At 43.0% G+C, this 17377-nt stretch overlaps 1 protein-coding gene across 1 annotated transcript; it reads right to left on the reverse strand.

Annotated features, from left to right (window-relative positions):
* Positions 1–258: 258 nt before the first annotated feature.
* On the reverse strand, positions 259–17377 carry ANKRD42 (ankyrin repeat domain 42). The gene is made up of 12 exons (XM_035571203.1): positions 17365–17377; positions 16684–16847; positions 15000–15107; positions 14567–14686; positions 13812–13947; positions 10576–10776; positions 9412–9537; positions 7112–7217; positions 6315–6490; positions 5779–5905; positions 3348–3492; positions 259–1008 (listed from the first exon to the last, which is right to left on the reverse strand). The coding sequence occupies exons 1-12, from the start codon at positions 17375–17377 to the stop codon at positions 913–915; spliced, it is 1518 nt and encodes a 505-aa protein (XP_035427096.1). The 3' UTR covers positions 259–912.

Below are 17377 nucleotides of genomic sequence, written 5' to 3' on the forward strand. Positions count from 1 at the left end.
ACGAGGCTTATGCTGTTCTGTAGCAAGCCTCTCCCCCAGTCTCTTGTGTATGCACACATATACAATTTGATTTTTGTCAGTAATTTTGAAACTTAGAGATTGTTTCCTTAGGTAGCTAATGAGAAAGTAGATGAGGATTGAAGTACTAGCAAATTACCATTTATAAAAATTTATTGGAAGCAAGACAGCCAAAATATTAATGCATTGATTTTCCAGAGCAAAATAACTTCATAATAGCATGCAGATAAGAGAACAATTTTTGTTATATGTAAAGCCATGAAATGGTTTTTTAGGCAGGGATGTCAGGATTGCTGTTTCTAACCACAACATGCCCTGTAACCTAGTGACATCCTCAGCCTTGGTTTAGACTCAGGGGCCCACGGCTGCAGTTCATCTGGCACCTCAGGAAGGAGTAGCTTCAGGGCTTATTTAGGAATGGCTTGAAGGTGGAAAGTGAGGGGTCTGGCACCTGTTTGTGCAGTTCAGCAAGTACTTGTTCCAGACACTGCTTCAGGTCCATGTTGCTGGTTCTGTCTGAGGTAAGGTGCTTTATTTTCTTTTATTTCTTTAAGGTAGTAGTACAAAGACTAGTAGATGAGGATACTTTCCTCAAACCCTAGGTCCCATGACGTTGCTGCAGTTGTCTCTCAAATGCTACGGCTTGTAAAGCTGTTAACTACTACCTGGACAGGAAGAGAAGTCCAACAGTGGGGTTTTCTGTTGTTTTTGTTTTTATGCTGTTGCAGTGATTTAAAAGTATATTCTAGGCCAGAGAACTAGGAGAATAGTTCAATGAAATTCAGTGAACCACAGCTCATCTGTGGAACTGGGCTATGCAAACACTTTACACTGTGTAGAATATTGCCACTCTACCTCCTCAAGTCTGCCAGCCCCTCGTCTGAGGTTCAGTCCTCAGCGCAGTCTCACAAACACTCCGCCAGAGTTGCAGGCTGGTTTCTTCTTTACTTTCTTTTTCTCTTTGCCAGAACTGGAGATAGTTCCAGCTTCCTGAAACAAAGGATGTTACAGCTGTTAAACAGCCATCGCTTAAACCTGCTACCTCCCAGGACAGGTTTTAGAAATCCATGGCTTTAATAACCACAGAATATTGTGTTTGTGCTGAAGCTGGGGTAGAACATAGTGGCAGGGCATGAGCTGGCAGTCGCAGCAGGGTAAAATGCGAAGGTCCCTTGGTTACAGCAGTCACAGCAGTTTTTGAAAATCTGCCTCAATCAGAAGTTGCCTCCTGTCTCAGCTATCGACGTGTAATCACGTGTCAATGTGATTGATCACCATTAACCTAATGGCCAGGGGGGCTTTCCCAGACTGCTACTGGTAGCAAACCACCTACAGCCACTCCTCCACCATAGGAATGGGGGCACTATGTCATAGGTGTGCCAGATTTTTAAACCTGCCAGGTGGGTAGAATGGGTAACTTCTTAAAAGTGTGCTGTGGAAGCAGAAAGTGGCTTTTTTTTCAAAAGGAGAAAGCACTTGGCCAGCCAGAGGGTGGCAGCAGCATGGAAGAGCTCAGCTCCGAGGACATAACGGGAAGCAAACACCTGTAGGAGCTTCACGGTGTGTACGTGGTGGCAAGGAAAGCAGGGACAGGTAACAGAAAGGGGAAACTGTACGCAGGAGGGGTGCAGAAACAGTCCTGTAAGGGAGGGCAGGAGGAAGAAACCAGGGGAGGGGGTAGATGGAGATGGAACGAGCTGTGTAATGCAAGTTCCCTTTAGGGCTACCAAGGGAAAGCTGCAAGAAAACAACAGCAATTCCCTGACTGCTCTGTGGCTCAGAAGCCTCCTAAGCAAAAGCCGGTATTTTTGGGAGCTCTTCATAAATTTCTTAGAAATGTTTCAGTGGCCTTTAAAGCCATTTGACTCGGCAGGTGATAAGTAGGACATGCTGGAAAGATGGTAACTGTCTGCAAAAGTACCATTCGTACTGGCTATCCAGTAGGGGACTTGGTACAGCCAAAGGGCCCCGCAGTCCACATTTAACTACTCAAGCGAAGGCTAAACCCACACATGGCTTAAACAGTAGCAAAACTGAGCTCTAGCTGCTTGTTTCCTGCCCAGAGCGCTCACTAAGCATTTTTTCCCATCACGCTTGGAAAAGGACCCTTGTCCAGTAGGGATGCTCCAAATACCAGGGTGTCATTCAAACCTGGCTGAGGAGGCAGTACTGTTATCCCTTATCCAGCAACCCAATTTCTCCTCCAGGAAATAAATGTTCCATGTGAAGCGCAGACCAGCATCCCCATCCCATATGACTGCCCTAACAGCCTGTGCAGCTGTTTTCCCTCCCTCACTCCCTCTGGATCTGTGAATATGGAGTTACAGTGGCCACCCAACCATAAGCAGGGGAGTGAATATGGCACCATCTCAGTAGAGCTGACACTGTGCTGGCCAAAGCATCCCCTGGGGACGCGTCTTCAGGCCCCTCTTTGGCAGAGGAAGGCTCTAAATCCAAGTGCCCCACATTGTCAGTGACTCCTCAGCTGACTTTTAGACTGGTTGTAGCAGGGCCTACAACCAGTCGCAGAGCCAAGGCAGCGTAATGGCCAAAACAGCTGGTCACCAAAGGTCCAAGAACAGCAGGGAACAGCCAGGAACGGCCAGGCCACGCGCCTTTCACACTGGCTCTATCTTTGGATGACCCAGCAGTGTCACTGCGCACCGCTTCCCACCAGCCATAGCAGGAGGAACCCAGGAGCCTCACCAAAGGCTGGACTGGATGGCAAAGATCTGAGAAATGGGACATTGACTTTTCACATTGTCTTGTGGGAGATTATATGTGGCAGGGGAAGACCTGAAAAGCCAGCTCTCCTGTCCCCAAACTTAGCAAGTGAACTTCTGATCTGTTGTCAGATTTGATTAAAAATGTCTCTAAGTTTTCTATCTTTGCCTGCTAAGTCAACCAAGCGTTCATACCAGTATCTGCTTTGCTGTCAGTGGACTTGATAATTATGATGACACGAGACCACTCACTGAAATCAGTCATTGCACACAGCAGTACAGCACTCCACCCATTCACTTCCCAGTCTGGAGTAAAAGGGAGGAAATCAAACCTAATGACAAGGAGAAGAGCTATCCTGCAAGAATACAGATGCTTCTCTGCCAGGGCACAAGGAGAAACTGCTATCTTTTCAGAGCAGAGACGCTGTCAGGATGCAGCAAAGGCTGCTGCTTGCTTCAGTGTCCCAAGCTGAAAGCTGCTGACACGTTTACTCCGGTATTTCCTAGCACCATGCTGGGGAATCTTAGCAGGAATGAATGTGCACAAGCAGTGGGACAAGCCTCTGTCCCATGCTCCAGGAAAGGGGGCGTTCGGGTGGCACGCACCAGGGGGAGAGCAGGCAGGGTGTGGGTTTTCTCCAGGCTCTCTCTCAGGTGGCCTATCTCAGCACGGTAGTCATCCAGCTGGCTCTCCAGCTTCTCCCGCCTGACTCGCTCGTATTCCAGCTGAGCCTCCAGCTCCTGCACAGCCCTGCCAAAAGCAAAGGAGACAACCAGAGCATAAAGCACATCCAAGCATGTCCTGGCTACTCCACGTGTTGTTTCTTTTCAGGAGCAGGTTAGTCACAGCAGAAAACTGCAGTTACAGGCTGCTCCTGGCTCAAGACCATTTGCAAAAGCTTCAGCATCTGCTGTTTGTCCCTCCCCGCAGTCACCTGTGCTCAGCGCACGACCATCTCTACCACGAGATGGCGACGTCTTCCCACACATTGAGCCAGCCGCAGGGTTTTGAGAAGACTGTAACCCAGGTCCATCTCCAGCTGCAGAACAGGGAGAAGTGCCCAAGAGGTAGAAGAGTTGGCAGGAAACAGGGAATAGGCATAAAACTGGTATTCTAGACAAGCCAGGGGCAGTTTCTTCATTTATGGCTGGTTCCTCCACATCCTTCCTAAAGTGATTGGGTTAACCACAAATGAGGAATGATCAAATGACAGCCTGCATGGCACCGACTGAAGGAAAGCAGAGGCACTGGCTGACAAACAGTTGCACAAGTTCTCATCAGTCATCCCCACAGTGGCTACTAAATTAACTGAGATTCCTGGAACTGGTTAGCTGAGACATAATGCCGATATATTCTTATAACAACAAGTGACCTCAACAGCTGAGTCATCTGGAGTTGAGCTGGCGCTCCTCTGTAGCACAACGAGTTAGCCCAGCTACAAAGACGGAATACTGGTAAAAGGAAAAGGGAGACGTCTGCCCTGTGGATTCAAATAGCGTGGCAGGAAAAAAAAGCTGACAGACGAGCTACTGCGTTTCCCAGACCAAAAGATTCCTGACTCACTGTCCAAAGCGACCAGGCTCTATCAGTCTTACTGACACTGTAAGAACGACCTGTGCTTTTGCAGGTAACTCAGCGCCTGGGGGAACAGGATGACTTCTTGCACACTCTGGATTTGTGAGGCACAGCTCCAGCAGTGTGTGGCACACACGCGGTGGCATTTGTTTCCATGCCATACAGCCTGGCCCTGCGCAGCAGCTCCCACCAGGCCTCTTACAGCCAGCAAATCTGAACTAAAGCAGACATTTTCAAAATCTGCTAGAGTAACCTTCCCAAGTGGCAATTCCTGCTTTTCATCTAGTAAAATGTTGCTGTTGATAAGTATTTTTAAATAAGGAGGTTTTCTAGAATACGATACAAGTATCTTGGGGTTTATACATAGGTCTCTCTCAGTGTCCTGAGGAGCAGTATTTCAGTTTCAAAAGGCCAGACTGGATCTAGGGATGCTCTCTGGCCTCTGCAGATGACATCCCTCAGAGACCCTCACAATTACTGTTTTACTAGTTTCGCCCCACACGCCACAGAAAGCAAAATCTCTTAATGAGCCTTACCAGAGCTCTCTAACAGGCACTGGCAGCTTTTCAATAGCTGCTGTATCCAAAACGAGCTCTAATTTCTGTCATTAGTCAACAGTGACTTTTCCAGTGCTGCAAACATATTACTCTAGTAACGTGTGGTTTGCAGTGGCCCAAACACATAATGGACATGGACATGCTTATCTACAAGAATTAAGAACAATATGTAGCCAAATGTTTGACAGATAGAGGTAGGGACAGGATGTTGCTTTATTGTTTATGGTCTAAATCTTTAAGAGAAATAGAGGCATTTCTTTAAAACTTAGACAGTCTGCCCATCTAAACACCAAACCCATCTAACAGAAACCTTTTATTTAACAGAGACCCTGAGAATTAGGCAGAAACTATGGAAAATGCTTCACATGCAAGGGGAGGTTCGCTGCGATTTCTATTTTTGTGATCTGGATATGATCTAATGTCTTCACGAGCACAGAAATATACTGCCCTTGACAAAGAAATATAACAGGTCATTAAATAATTCCGCCTGTATATGCACTTCCATGCAAGCCATGCTAAGACTAATGCTTCTATTCAGACTTATTAAAGTGCATACCTGTATTCAGCATCCTTGACGAAAAAAAAAAAAAAGCATAGTCAGGACTTATGTGCAGCCTACTGCACATACACTGCAAGAAAACCTGAAGGCAGAAGAGGTAGTCCTGCACAAGCACAAGAAGTACAGGCCCATCAAAAATCTGTGTTGTGCTGTAAGGCTAATCCTGGTCGTAGAAGTCTAGAAATGGCCAGGCAAATCACTGAAGTCCTTTTCTTTTTGGCCTGGCTAAAGTTGTTAAGTGGAAAAGACAGAATGGCCAAAACCATTTGAGTGTAAGGTAGCCTTAAAGAAGGCTTTAAAATGGGCCTCACTGAGTTAAACATTACCAGAGCAAGTTAACCTTACTTCTCAACCTCCCTTTGTTCTTTTTTCATCTTCTTCTCCTCCTCCGTTATTCCTCCCAGTTGTCTGTAGTTGCTGTAGGCAATTTCTAGAAGATGCTGAAGTTCTTGAATCTTGCGATAGGCCCTTACTGTAAGACAGGGATCTCCAGGTAGGGAAAATGCACAGAGAGAACTGAAGACAGTCATGCTGAAAACCAATAGCCTGGAAAAGAGTCTCACAAACACAGAAATCACACTGCTCAGCAGATACTGAGATGTATCTGACACCCACACAACAGACAGCTCTCAGAAACAAGGAGCAATCCAATGTGGTTTCACCAACACAGATTAAGACAGTGTAACAGGTATGTTCTGACTGTCCTGCACTATGCTTCCTAATTTTCTACAATTTGTTTGAATACTCATCAGTACAGATACCCTGTCAACAAACTCATCCTACAACAAAAAAAAAATCGCAGCAGTTAGCAGAAAATGTGCAAGTAGGAACAGAATGTCTCGAGACTATCTTTTGAAATAAGGAGTGATGAAAATGCTTACTGCGTGCGTTCCTTTTCTCTGCTTTATCCAGGATTAAATCTTCTTTGCTATCCGTACTCCCTTCCACACCATGTCTTTCAAAAAATTGTGCATTGTTTGCATCTAGTTCTTCATCACTGGAGTTACTGTCTCCAGTTCTTTGTGCCAAAAGTTCCACAGCTGCCAGTTGAGCAAATCTGCCGAGAGAACAGTTAACCTACACTGATATATCCCCGTAATCTGCGAAAGCATTGCCATGCTGCCCGCATGTGACAGAAACTTCCTGAAACTCTTCATGTCCCCATTTATAGGAGGGGGTTTCAGGGTTGAAGGAAGCATTGGTACACAAACTATGAGCAGCTGATCTACTTTCTGCAGTATTCTCCCAGCATGAGCTCTGCCTCATTGAAATCTTATGGCGATGACTCCCACATCAGAGAGATCTTTTCCTTTGCAGGATTTCTTAACTGAATCTCATCAGCAACTGCATTATTTTTATTAAGGCAAAAATCAGTCGGCTTTCTTTAGTTCTCATTTACTTTGTGCAGTTGGAGCATATAGGCTTACGACCTTCCTTTTGCAGATCAGTTACTTTTCACCTTTTATGTCTCACCATGTTCAAAAAAAAACAAGGTAAACATAAAACCTTTTACAGCTACAGTACTGCTTTGCTTGTTACTCAGAACTGGAATTCATGGACTTGACCTTTTCCTCCCTCCATCACTGAAAATCAGAAGTAATTACAAGAAAGCTGACTTGATATTGATATATAAATAGTAAGCAAATAAACGACTGAGCTACATGATATGTGTTGTTACCTCTTGGCTACATCCTTTGGAGTCTCTCCAGCATCATCTGTAATGTCACAGTCAGCTCCCATTTCAAGCAACCACTGTAAGCAATGGACGTGCCCCTGTGCGGCAGCTGGGGAAAGGAAGGTGCATGCAAGTCAGATGTATTCAACTGAAGTGTTTCAAACCTCATACGTCCCCCTCTTGACACAGTTCAATGTGCCAGAGGGTGGGTTCATTAAGACCCCACAGGTGAGATGCTATTTCAGAGAAGCCTGCGTTTCAAGATGCTTAAGCCGTATGGGCATGCCCATTTTTAGGGGAGATCCTGCAATGTGTTTTTGTGCCTCTTTCTAGTCCTGGAAATTTACTTGCAACTCTTGCTGGAGAGGAGCTAAACTAAACTTGCTCAGTCTCAAGCACTGAGCACAAGGCACACAGATACCTGCTGCCTCGCACGCTCTTGCTTTGAGGTCTACACGTCACCCACTTGCAGCAAAGTACTGTCACCTTTCCCTGGCTCTGGGCTCCCACACCTCACACGGGGTTGGTTGGACCAATCCAGGGCATACAGCGCTGGCTCACAGAGAAGGAGAGAAGCGGGAGCTTTGTGCTGGAGCTACAGGTACATCACTTCTTGGGCCACACCCTCAAGGCAATGCTTCTCATCTGCAGCCCAACGCAACAGCTTTGCCTAATCGTGTGATCTAGCGTGGCTACTGCCCATGCCTCGTGGTCCCCAGGAACGATGTCTCACATATGGAGGATGGTACTTGGCATGTCTGGCTGAAAACAGCCAGCCCCTTTTCTCACGGAAGAAAAATTCTGTCTCTCACAGAAACCCATTTGGATATGTGTCATGTTTGTTTTCATATACAAAAAATTAGGAAATGCAAAGACAATCAACCATAAAATTTCCCTCAACATTTCATCAACACCGCACGTAAAGATTGGGGATGAAACAAGTAGCAACATTCTAAGAAAAAGGGGTAGGAAGGAATGTAGAAAACACTTTTAAAATCCCTTCATATTTTTTTTTAATAAGAACTTCAGTTATCTTTTTAAAAATTCTATTTTTATCTAATCAAAAAGAATTGTAGGAAATAGTGTTAAAAGCATATTACAAGAATACTTTATCTCTTTTCTCTCCCATTTCACGGGACAGGCTGACCATGAGCCAGCAGTGTGCCCTGGTGGCCAATAAGGCCAATGGGATCCTGGCGTGCATTAAAAGGAGCGTGGCCAGCAGGTCAAGGGAGGTGATCCTCCCCCTTCTACTCTGCCCTGGTCAGGCCTCACCTGGAGTACTGTGTCCAGTTCTGGGCTCCCCAGTACAAAAAAGACAGGGATCTCCTGGAAAGAGTCCAGCAGAGAGCCACAAAGATGATACGGGGCCTGGAGCTTCCTATGAGGAAAGGCTGAGAGACCTGGGTCTGTTCAGCCTTGAGAAAAGACGACTGAGAGGGGATCTTATCAATGTTTATAAATATCTTAAGTGTGACAGACAGAGGGATTTGGCCAACCTCTTTTCAGTGGTTTGTGGGGACAGGACAAGGGGTAATGGCCACAAGATGGAGCCCAGGAAGTTCCGCACCAACATGCAAAAGGACTTCTTCACGGTGAGGGTGACGGAGCACTGAAACAGGCTGCCCAGGGAGGTTGTGCAGTGTCCTTCTCTGGAGATATTCAAGGCCCGTCTGGACACCTACCTGGGCAGCCTGCTCTAAGGAACCTGCTTTGGCAGGCGGCGTTGGACCCGATGATCTCTCGAGGTCCCTTCTAACCCCTTCAATTCTGTGATTCATCTTTCAGACATTAATAAGAAAACCCCAGACACAAGAGGACCATTCTTCTGTAATGCTAGCACTCCACTGCAAATCAAGTTGTTAGATACAAGAAGTTAAGCTTCCTCCACAACATATAACAAATTACCTTGTTGTGGTTTTTATAACACATCTCCACGGTAGCAATATGTTCAGTAAATAAAGGCCCAGACCATAACACAGATCACTGTTATGACTAACTAACCCATGTTTCTAAAACTGACATCTCACCTGATTAAAAAAATAATAAATTTCAGTTTAGATGTTGTTTTCTTTTTCATATAAACTTTCTGTATTTACTTCAGCTTAGTTATTTTGTTTTTAAAGTGACAACTACACACACATACATCACAAAATATGTTTTTCAGGGTTGCCCTTTCAAGCCCTCAGGAAATGAGACACTGTTTTTCATTAAGTTTATCTGATGAGCAGCCACTTGAAAAACTAAGTAAACAAGCCAGCAACAAATGGTAACAAGCTGAAACACAAATCATAATTACTGACCTTTGTGCATGAGAGTGGATCCCTTATCATCCCGCTCATTAATATTGATTACTCCACTTTTCACTAATCTTCTAAGTACCAGCAAGTCCCCTTTGAAAGCAGCGCTATGGGCTGGGAAAGCTAAAACTGAAAACGAAACACACATTTCCAAACAGATACCAGTAATTCCTCTAAACATGTTCATATTTGTCTCATACAGCTTGCTTCTCTCTTAACTTATTCACGGAAATTTCATAGCTGTAGCTAGCCAGGTTAATGCATCTTTAATCAGTTAAAACACAGCTGCATAACTAGCACTGTTCATCACAGACTTGACTAAACATGTCTCGGTTATGGCTGAAGGCATCTTATACAGCTTGGAGATGAATTTCAAAGATCTGGAATACCTTTGTTTCGTAGTTAATGTTCTATTACTGGTGGTAACTAGAGTCATTTGCCTATTTTGAATTCCACAGCCTAACCAAATATATAAACTAGTCTACTTCTTGGTAAAAAACTACTCATAGGGAAAATTTGATTTTTCCAGTTATATTTATATATATATATATATATAGAGAGAGAGAGAGAGAGAGAATATTGACATATATACATATAAGTATAATGACAAAAGACTAGCAGATAAGGAAAGTAAATGCCTGGAAAAAGTAGAAAGGTGAAGGAGTAATTCTTATATCTTTGCTCTGTGGAATGTTGTCTTTAGGAAGCTTGCCACACTTGCATCTTTTGGCTGTTCTGACCGCAGTAGTATTGCTGGTTAACAAGTAACCTTAATTTTAGTAAAACATTTCCAGGCTGAATTGTTATTCAGTGTAAGTAAAGAATTCTGAGCCGGCAAATCTGAAAACTCATGAAAATTATACAGCTATTCTGGATTTCTGCTGGAGTCTAAGAAGAACATGCGTAACTTGGTATTCATAGTGCAACAGTGTGACAATTTATATTTCAATTATTATAAATCAAAGACATTTATAAAATCACATTGAGTACCCCAGACTTTAGCTATCAGTAAGTGCAATAACTATTGAAAGCAGTAGCTGTTCCTTACATTGGTGATATGAAGGTTGTAATTCTCATATAAGTTTTCAGAATGAAGTGTTTTACAAAACTACACCTATTTTAACAGTATAAATTTTAATAAAATTTTAGTGTTTGATCCACGCTCACCTTCCTGTGTCTCTGAATGCTCCCCCTCTTTTTCCACACCGTTAATATATTGCAGAATATTATCCTTATAGAAGCGCTCAGCCAAGTCCCTTGGAGTCTCTCCATGGTCATTCCTGGCTTTCAGCGTGTGCACGACACTGGCCATTTTACTGACCAAGAACTTAAAGCAATGCAGGTGTCCTTCCATTGCTGCCAGATGTGCTGTAGCCCAAGGTAAAACAAAGTAGGTTAGAGCAAAGCACTGCTGACCACCAAGAAAGCAGTGCTCTCACTACCAGTTAGATCTAGCTCCTCCACCAGCACCTGAGCCATCCAACACTGCATAACAAAAGGGTGCAGCTTCAGTTGGGCAGGGGATGCTCAGCTCCTATCCAAGACAGAGTCCAGCTGTATGCAAAGGAGGTAGAAGAAAGCTGTCAAGGGTGGGATCTGCAAAGAAAATTCCCTGGCAGAGCTGATGGCGGGAGACAACACAACACTGCCGAGAAACCTTTGAGCTCTAGCTAGGAGAGCGCGCTGCTGGGGTCTCCTGTTCCCCATGAACTGAAATCTCACTGCTCAGCAGCTCTGATCTGACTTCATTCTCCTAGGTGGACTCATTACAGAGGACCCAAAATCCGAGCTTCAGTGAAATCAGGACAGTTTTTCACATTATCTTAGTTTTTTTCAGTGAGTTAGTTAGGACAAAGTGAAAAGAAAAGGTAACTTCTTAAAGTGAACTTCTGGTTACTAGTCAGCTGGTGCAAAACTGACTCAACTCTTACAAATCCTCTTTCAGATATGCAAGAATCTCAGGGATGAAACTTCACCTTTTGGAATGAAACTGTATTAAATGTCTGCCCTATGCAGAAAGCAGTCAAAAAAGCTCGAGGCTTTCTGCAAAAACAGAAGAGGAAAAATACATTAGAGAGTTGTATTCTGTCCATGTCTTTGTGCAAAGTTCCAGTGGGATGCTATGGAAGACACATAAAGGAATTTTTCATGGACAGCTTTTAACCTGTGTGTTGCTTAGTAGTTAGTGCCCAATGTGTAACTTGCACTTAAGACCAAAGCCAAAGTGTTTTGTGATGTTAACATAAAATATGCTGCTTAGTGCTGAGAACTTTGAGAAACTTTGTCTCAGGCATCACAAATAGGCAGTGGGTAACTGGTGTTGGGATCCCAACTTCTCGGTGTTTCATCTCACCTGTTATAAAATCAGGCTAACACTATTCACTCTTCTCCAAGCAGTGAGTGAAAGAACCATGTCTGTGAAAAATTCAGGTGCCACACTATGATTAAATTAATATTACATTTAGAACAGGCTTAACTGGTAAGAAATAAGTGAAGCATGGCCAAAACCTGAATACAGATAGAAAACAAAATGTTGAATTAATGAATGCAGACTATTCAGGGCACTGAATGACCCAGTGTTCTTCAAAAAAAAATAGTTTTTTAGATAATTAAAACCTCTGCCATAACATAAACATGATTCTATGATTCTATGAAAAGACGCAATCTTACATTTCTTAAGTTTTAGGAGTATGGCATTGCAACCTCAGTAAACTCCTTTCAGTATACTCAGGTAAAATTACAGCACTGGCCAGCTAATCCTGAAGCTGAATTATGTAAAAATGATTTAAATTTACTTTACTGTTTCAGAAGCTGAGGAAAATACTCTAATCTGTATAACATAACACTTCTATTAATCATTTATTAGGAGTGTTACAAAGCATTTTCTTTCCTCTGGATGGTACGAGGATCAAATGAAACAGAACAAAGGCTGGACAAACCAGCTTCTGTAGATGTCAGAAGAGTAAGAAAAGCAATGTTCTGCTAACACATATATACAGAGCATTTAAGTGGAACTGTGCTGGTATTCACCGTATCTCCATAATAGGTTGTGATATCAGGGAAGTGTTCCCAAACGCAAACAAAACTACCTTCTATGCTGCCACCAGGGTTCCTAACATCATGAACCTTTATCGCTTGAGCCAATACACAGGATGTCCTACCGGGATGTAAGAGCCTCACATCCTTTAACAAAACCCAGGTTTGAAAAACAAAACATAGATATCGGTTTACTGGATAAATAGTGCTTAACAGAGGATAAAAGATTTTGAAAATGGATTTAAAAGGATAACTCTAAACCTCTAAACGAGTTATTGGAGGGAAAAAATATGCTATTTGGAACAAATAATATGACTGACCATAAGGAGACATGTTAAAAGGGAAAGGATGCAACAAGAACAAAGGGTATGAGCAACAACATTCAACTTACAGAGGACTGAGGCAGTGGTGTGCTAGGCAGAGGGATGGTGGAGAGACAGACTATGAAGAGAGTGCCATTTTTTTTGTGCTAAGGTGACTGTGCACATGATTATGAAAAGAGTACAGACTGCAGATAATATAGAAATTCTGGTATTCCAGAAATCAAGATGAGGAAATCAGAGGTAAGTGAGAACAACGGTTTTACCAACCCAGTTAAGAAACGTTTGGATACCAAAACCTGCATATGAACATGCCAGAATCTGCTCACACTGGCACAGCCATTCAAGCCTGGCACACATTCAAAAAAGAGCAGGTAGCAGCTGGACCTGCCTGCTGCCCAACCTACCTTTCCCCTCCTGTGACCTCCATCGGCACACGTGCTCCACCACGTGCCAAGGGGATGCTGCCCTCTCAGAACGAGCCTGCTCCCAACGTGAGCTATTCCAGCGCCCATGAACTCTGAGCCTTGCCAGGAGCAGCAGGAGCTGAATAGGATGCTGATGCCAACTGACAGCTACTTGGGATTTTATGAACTCCCTCATAATTATAAAAACAGAGCGACTATGTTTATTGCATGGAACCAACTAGCAAATCATAGAATCACAGAATGGTTTGGGTTGGAAGGGACCTTAAAGTCCATCCAGTCCCAACCCCCTGCCATGGGCAGGGACACCTCCCACCAGCCCAGGTTACCCAAAGCCCCATCCAGCCTGGCCTTGAGCACCTCCAGGGATGGGGCATCCACAGCTTCTCTGGGCAGCCTGTGCCAGGGCCTCACCACCCTCTGAGGGAAGAATTTCTTCCTTATATCTAATCTAAACCTACTCTCTTTTAGTTTAAAACTGTTACACCTTGTCCTATCAAACCAGTATCTCTTGTCCAACCAATGCTGACAGGTGTGCTTTACTTAAGGTGTGCTAAGATTATCACATACCACAACAACTGTAATCCAAAGATTAAAAAGCATATGATTTATCCTGACATACCTGGAAGGTTTCCATTGTTATCCACATCATCTATACATGCTCCCCATCTAACAAGAAGCTGCAAACACCCCAAGCGACCATGAAAAGCAGCATAATGAACAGGCTTCCAGTCGTTCCTGTCTGAAACATTTGCATTCTGAAATGAGAACAGCAGGTTAATTCATTCATTTACAAATCTTTGACACAAAACAAATTTTACAAATAGGAACCAGCTGTTCATTGTGTTAAATTATTTCCGTCACATCAAATAATGTTTTTCAAAGTTCATGTCATATAAATAGTCCCCATTCCAAGATGGGTATTTTTCACTGTTTCTTGGTTGTACTGAAATAATATACGCAGAAAAGGTATATTTTCAGACATAGTTCTAACGATGTGTTGATGATTATTCTTAAATATACATCTGGATTTTTTTCAGTCTATGTCTTTTACTGTATAGGATTTGTCCTAAATAGGATTTGTCCAAAAAATCACAACAACCTCAGTGCCTGATATTCATTTGGTGACATCCCCTGTCAAATGGGGTTCCACATTATCGATTCTCTTTAGATTTTTGGAACATTTCTCTAACATGTCTTACAATCAAAAAAAAAATTGAAACTTACCCAAAAAATAAATTCCCACACTTGCCAACAAGAACATACCAACAAAGATTAACCTACAGTCCCAAATCTCAGTTAAACTAATGAGAGTTGTGTTGGAAAAGGCTAGCAGACTTTGGCTCTGCACTAGGGATCTGCAGGTAAAAGTCTCACCGCTCCACTTTGCAGCATGGTTTGTAAAGTGTACGACTGCCCATGGGCTGCAGCTAAGTGTGACGGAGTGCACCCGCGGTCGTCTCGAGCTTCTAGGTTTGCTCCATTTATTAACAAAGCCTAAAAGAAACACAAAGCCTAAGTTCAGAAAGCAAGCTGAAAAAGCAAACGTAGCCTAGCAGGGTGACTTGAAATGATCAGCTGGGTAACTCTGGAGTAACTTCAAGGCACTGTCACTACACAAAATTAATCTCTTTGCGCAGATGGAACAAATGAGTGCACTGGTTTTAACAGCAACTCGGTTCCAGCTGTAATGTCGTGAAGATGAGATACTCACAGCTCCATTAAGAGCTCTCTCAGCTGATCTTCATAATGACTGTGTCCAAACTGAAGCCTGCCTTACTTTTGCTTGAGAGTAAATATTTACACATACCTGCATGCAAGCATCCTGTCCTCGGATAGCCGCAAGGTGTGCTGCAGTCCAGCCTCTGACAGTTACCTGGGTTATGTCAGCTCCGTGCCAGAGCAACCAGTGAAGACACTGCTCAACCAAAAACAAACTCTTGTTATTTAACTATTCTTACCACGTGTCTGAGGCACATTTTAGCTGTAAGTTAACAGTAGACGTTATATGTCAAAACTGCATCAGAATACTTCTTTACGGAAACATGACACCTCAGAGCATGCACTAGCAGGTGAGTTAGACAGTTTCAAAGCCTCATCCGAGGGTACAAAAGCACAAATAACAACTAACTCAGACCCTAGCGCTGATTTTACAGAATGGCTTCTTAATTTTACTCTTCCAGATTTAAAATGTAATCTGTGAGAACATATACATGGCATGAGGTAAAAGCATTGGAAAAATGGTGCAAACATGCTCCCTTGAATTCCAGCTAAAATTACCAGCAGGAAAAACACCATGAACCAAATGTAATGCCTCATTTCAGTTATTAGGCTCCTTGGGGTGCATGTAATCCCACCTCTCTTCTCATCCTTTCACAGCTTAGCTTAGCTTTATTCACCTTTTTCCACCACAAGTTATTGCTTTCCATGGAAAGCTTTAAGGACTATCAAAAAAAAAGGTAGGAGAATTAGTTAAAACTTTTTGTTATATATTATCGTTATTTACTATCTTCTTTTAGGCCAGGCTCCACCCCTGGTTCCTTCATTGTTCCCACCAAGGAGCTTAGTAACAACTAGATGATGGATAATCCAATAAAGTCTTATACATTGACTGCAAAGTAGGAGACTCAAATGAAAAGTGGCAGAATTTATACATGTAGAAAAGGGTGGGCAAGCAATCTATTTTTAGGGTTGATAGCATGATCATCAGCATTTTTTGACAGTTTCTGTACATTCCAGTAACAGCACTGCACGTATTATTTCTCAAGTTTAGCAAGAATTTTACATTTTTTTCCTTTGAGACATTATTCTTTATATGGTTATACATGCCCTTGCTGTTTCAAAGTTAGATTGCTGAAATATTGTGCAAGAAGGCTGTAACAAGGAGGTAAATGTTGTGCTGAATACAGCAGCTCAGTCCTTCTGGAAATTCAAAATGTTCATGTACCAAGTACCTGCTGATTTCTGCATCAATATTCAATGTTTTTATTTATTAAAATACAACGTATTAGCACTATTTCTAGAGAATGAGGCATGGGACAGAACACTGGTAAACAGAATGAACATGCTGTCATGTCACTTCTCACTTGGTTCAATCACCTTCATGACTGAACACATCCTAGAGGATGTGTACACATCCTAGCGGATTTTCTAGGCATCCTGAAAGAAAGAAGAATGCAACAGAAACAAACGAAAGTCATAAATCTGGAAGGGAGGCCATAAGTCACACTTTTCTTGGAGTAAGAAAATCACTGATTTTGTAAAATATGTCCATGTTAACTACGTAAACTGTGGATGGGACTTCAGAACGGCAAAATGAGATACTAAAAAAATGTACTTCTCTTCTTGGTGAATATATTCACTGAGAAAATCAGACAGAGATTATTAATTTAGCTTGATCAAAGCCAGTGATTTTGTGCCCAGCCTCTACCAAAGAAGGAAAACATTAACCCACAAAAACATTGCTGTGTCTGAACACCAACATCATATTTTACCTCCAGACTTCCAGAGTGTGCAGCACAGTGCAAAGGTGTGAACTTGTGGACTAAATCCACCTCGTTAATACCAGCTCCGCTTTTTATCATTGACGCAAGTTGTTCTACATCACCGGCTTTCACTGCCTCATGTACACTAGTGTAATTTTGCTGCTTCTTGACAGCTAGTGAGGAATAATAAAAGGGCATTAGCCAGTTCAGTAACATTTCAGAGAGAGTAAATAAGTGATGAGTCAAAGAATCATCAGGGTGACAGCTTTATAGGAACCAACCCAACGTGTTCAGAGTAACTTCTGAGAGCGAGCCTTGTATCAGCAGGAATCCTTAGCCTCTGTTTGTCAGAAACAAAGAAATACTCAAAAACGTGAAACAGCCGTGTCCCCTCCAGCCTCAGAAAATGGACCAAAAGAAGCCATGAATAAGACCCAGAAGAAAGATGTCAAGAAGCATGGCAAGAGCAGGAAAGCAGAGCTACTCCATCTACATATGCAAATGCTGGAGCAGTTCCACCCCAGCACTGGCTCTCTTCCAAAACTGTGGGCATCACAAACTCTTTCATCTATCACATCTTCAAGCGCATCACCAGGGGGGCTTCTCACTTGGGCGAACAAGCTGTCAGCCATCACTTTCCAGCTGCTCCACATGGCCATGCTCCCACTGCTGCCTGAGGACTCGGCTTACCGTGGCATACCAT

The sequence above is a fragment of the Cygnus atratus genome, chromosome 1 (genome assembly GCF_013377495.2).
Source record: "Cygnus atratus isolate AKBS03 ecotype Queensland, Australia chromosome 1, CAtr_DNAZoo_HiC_assembly, whole genome shotgun sequence".
In the NCBI taxonomy this organism is placed as follows: Eukaryota; Metazoa; Chordata; class Aves; order Anseriformes; family Anatidae; genus Cygnus; species Cygnus atratus.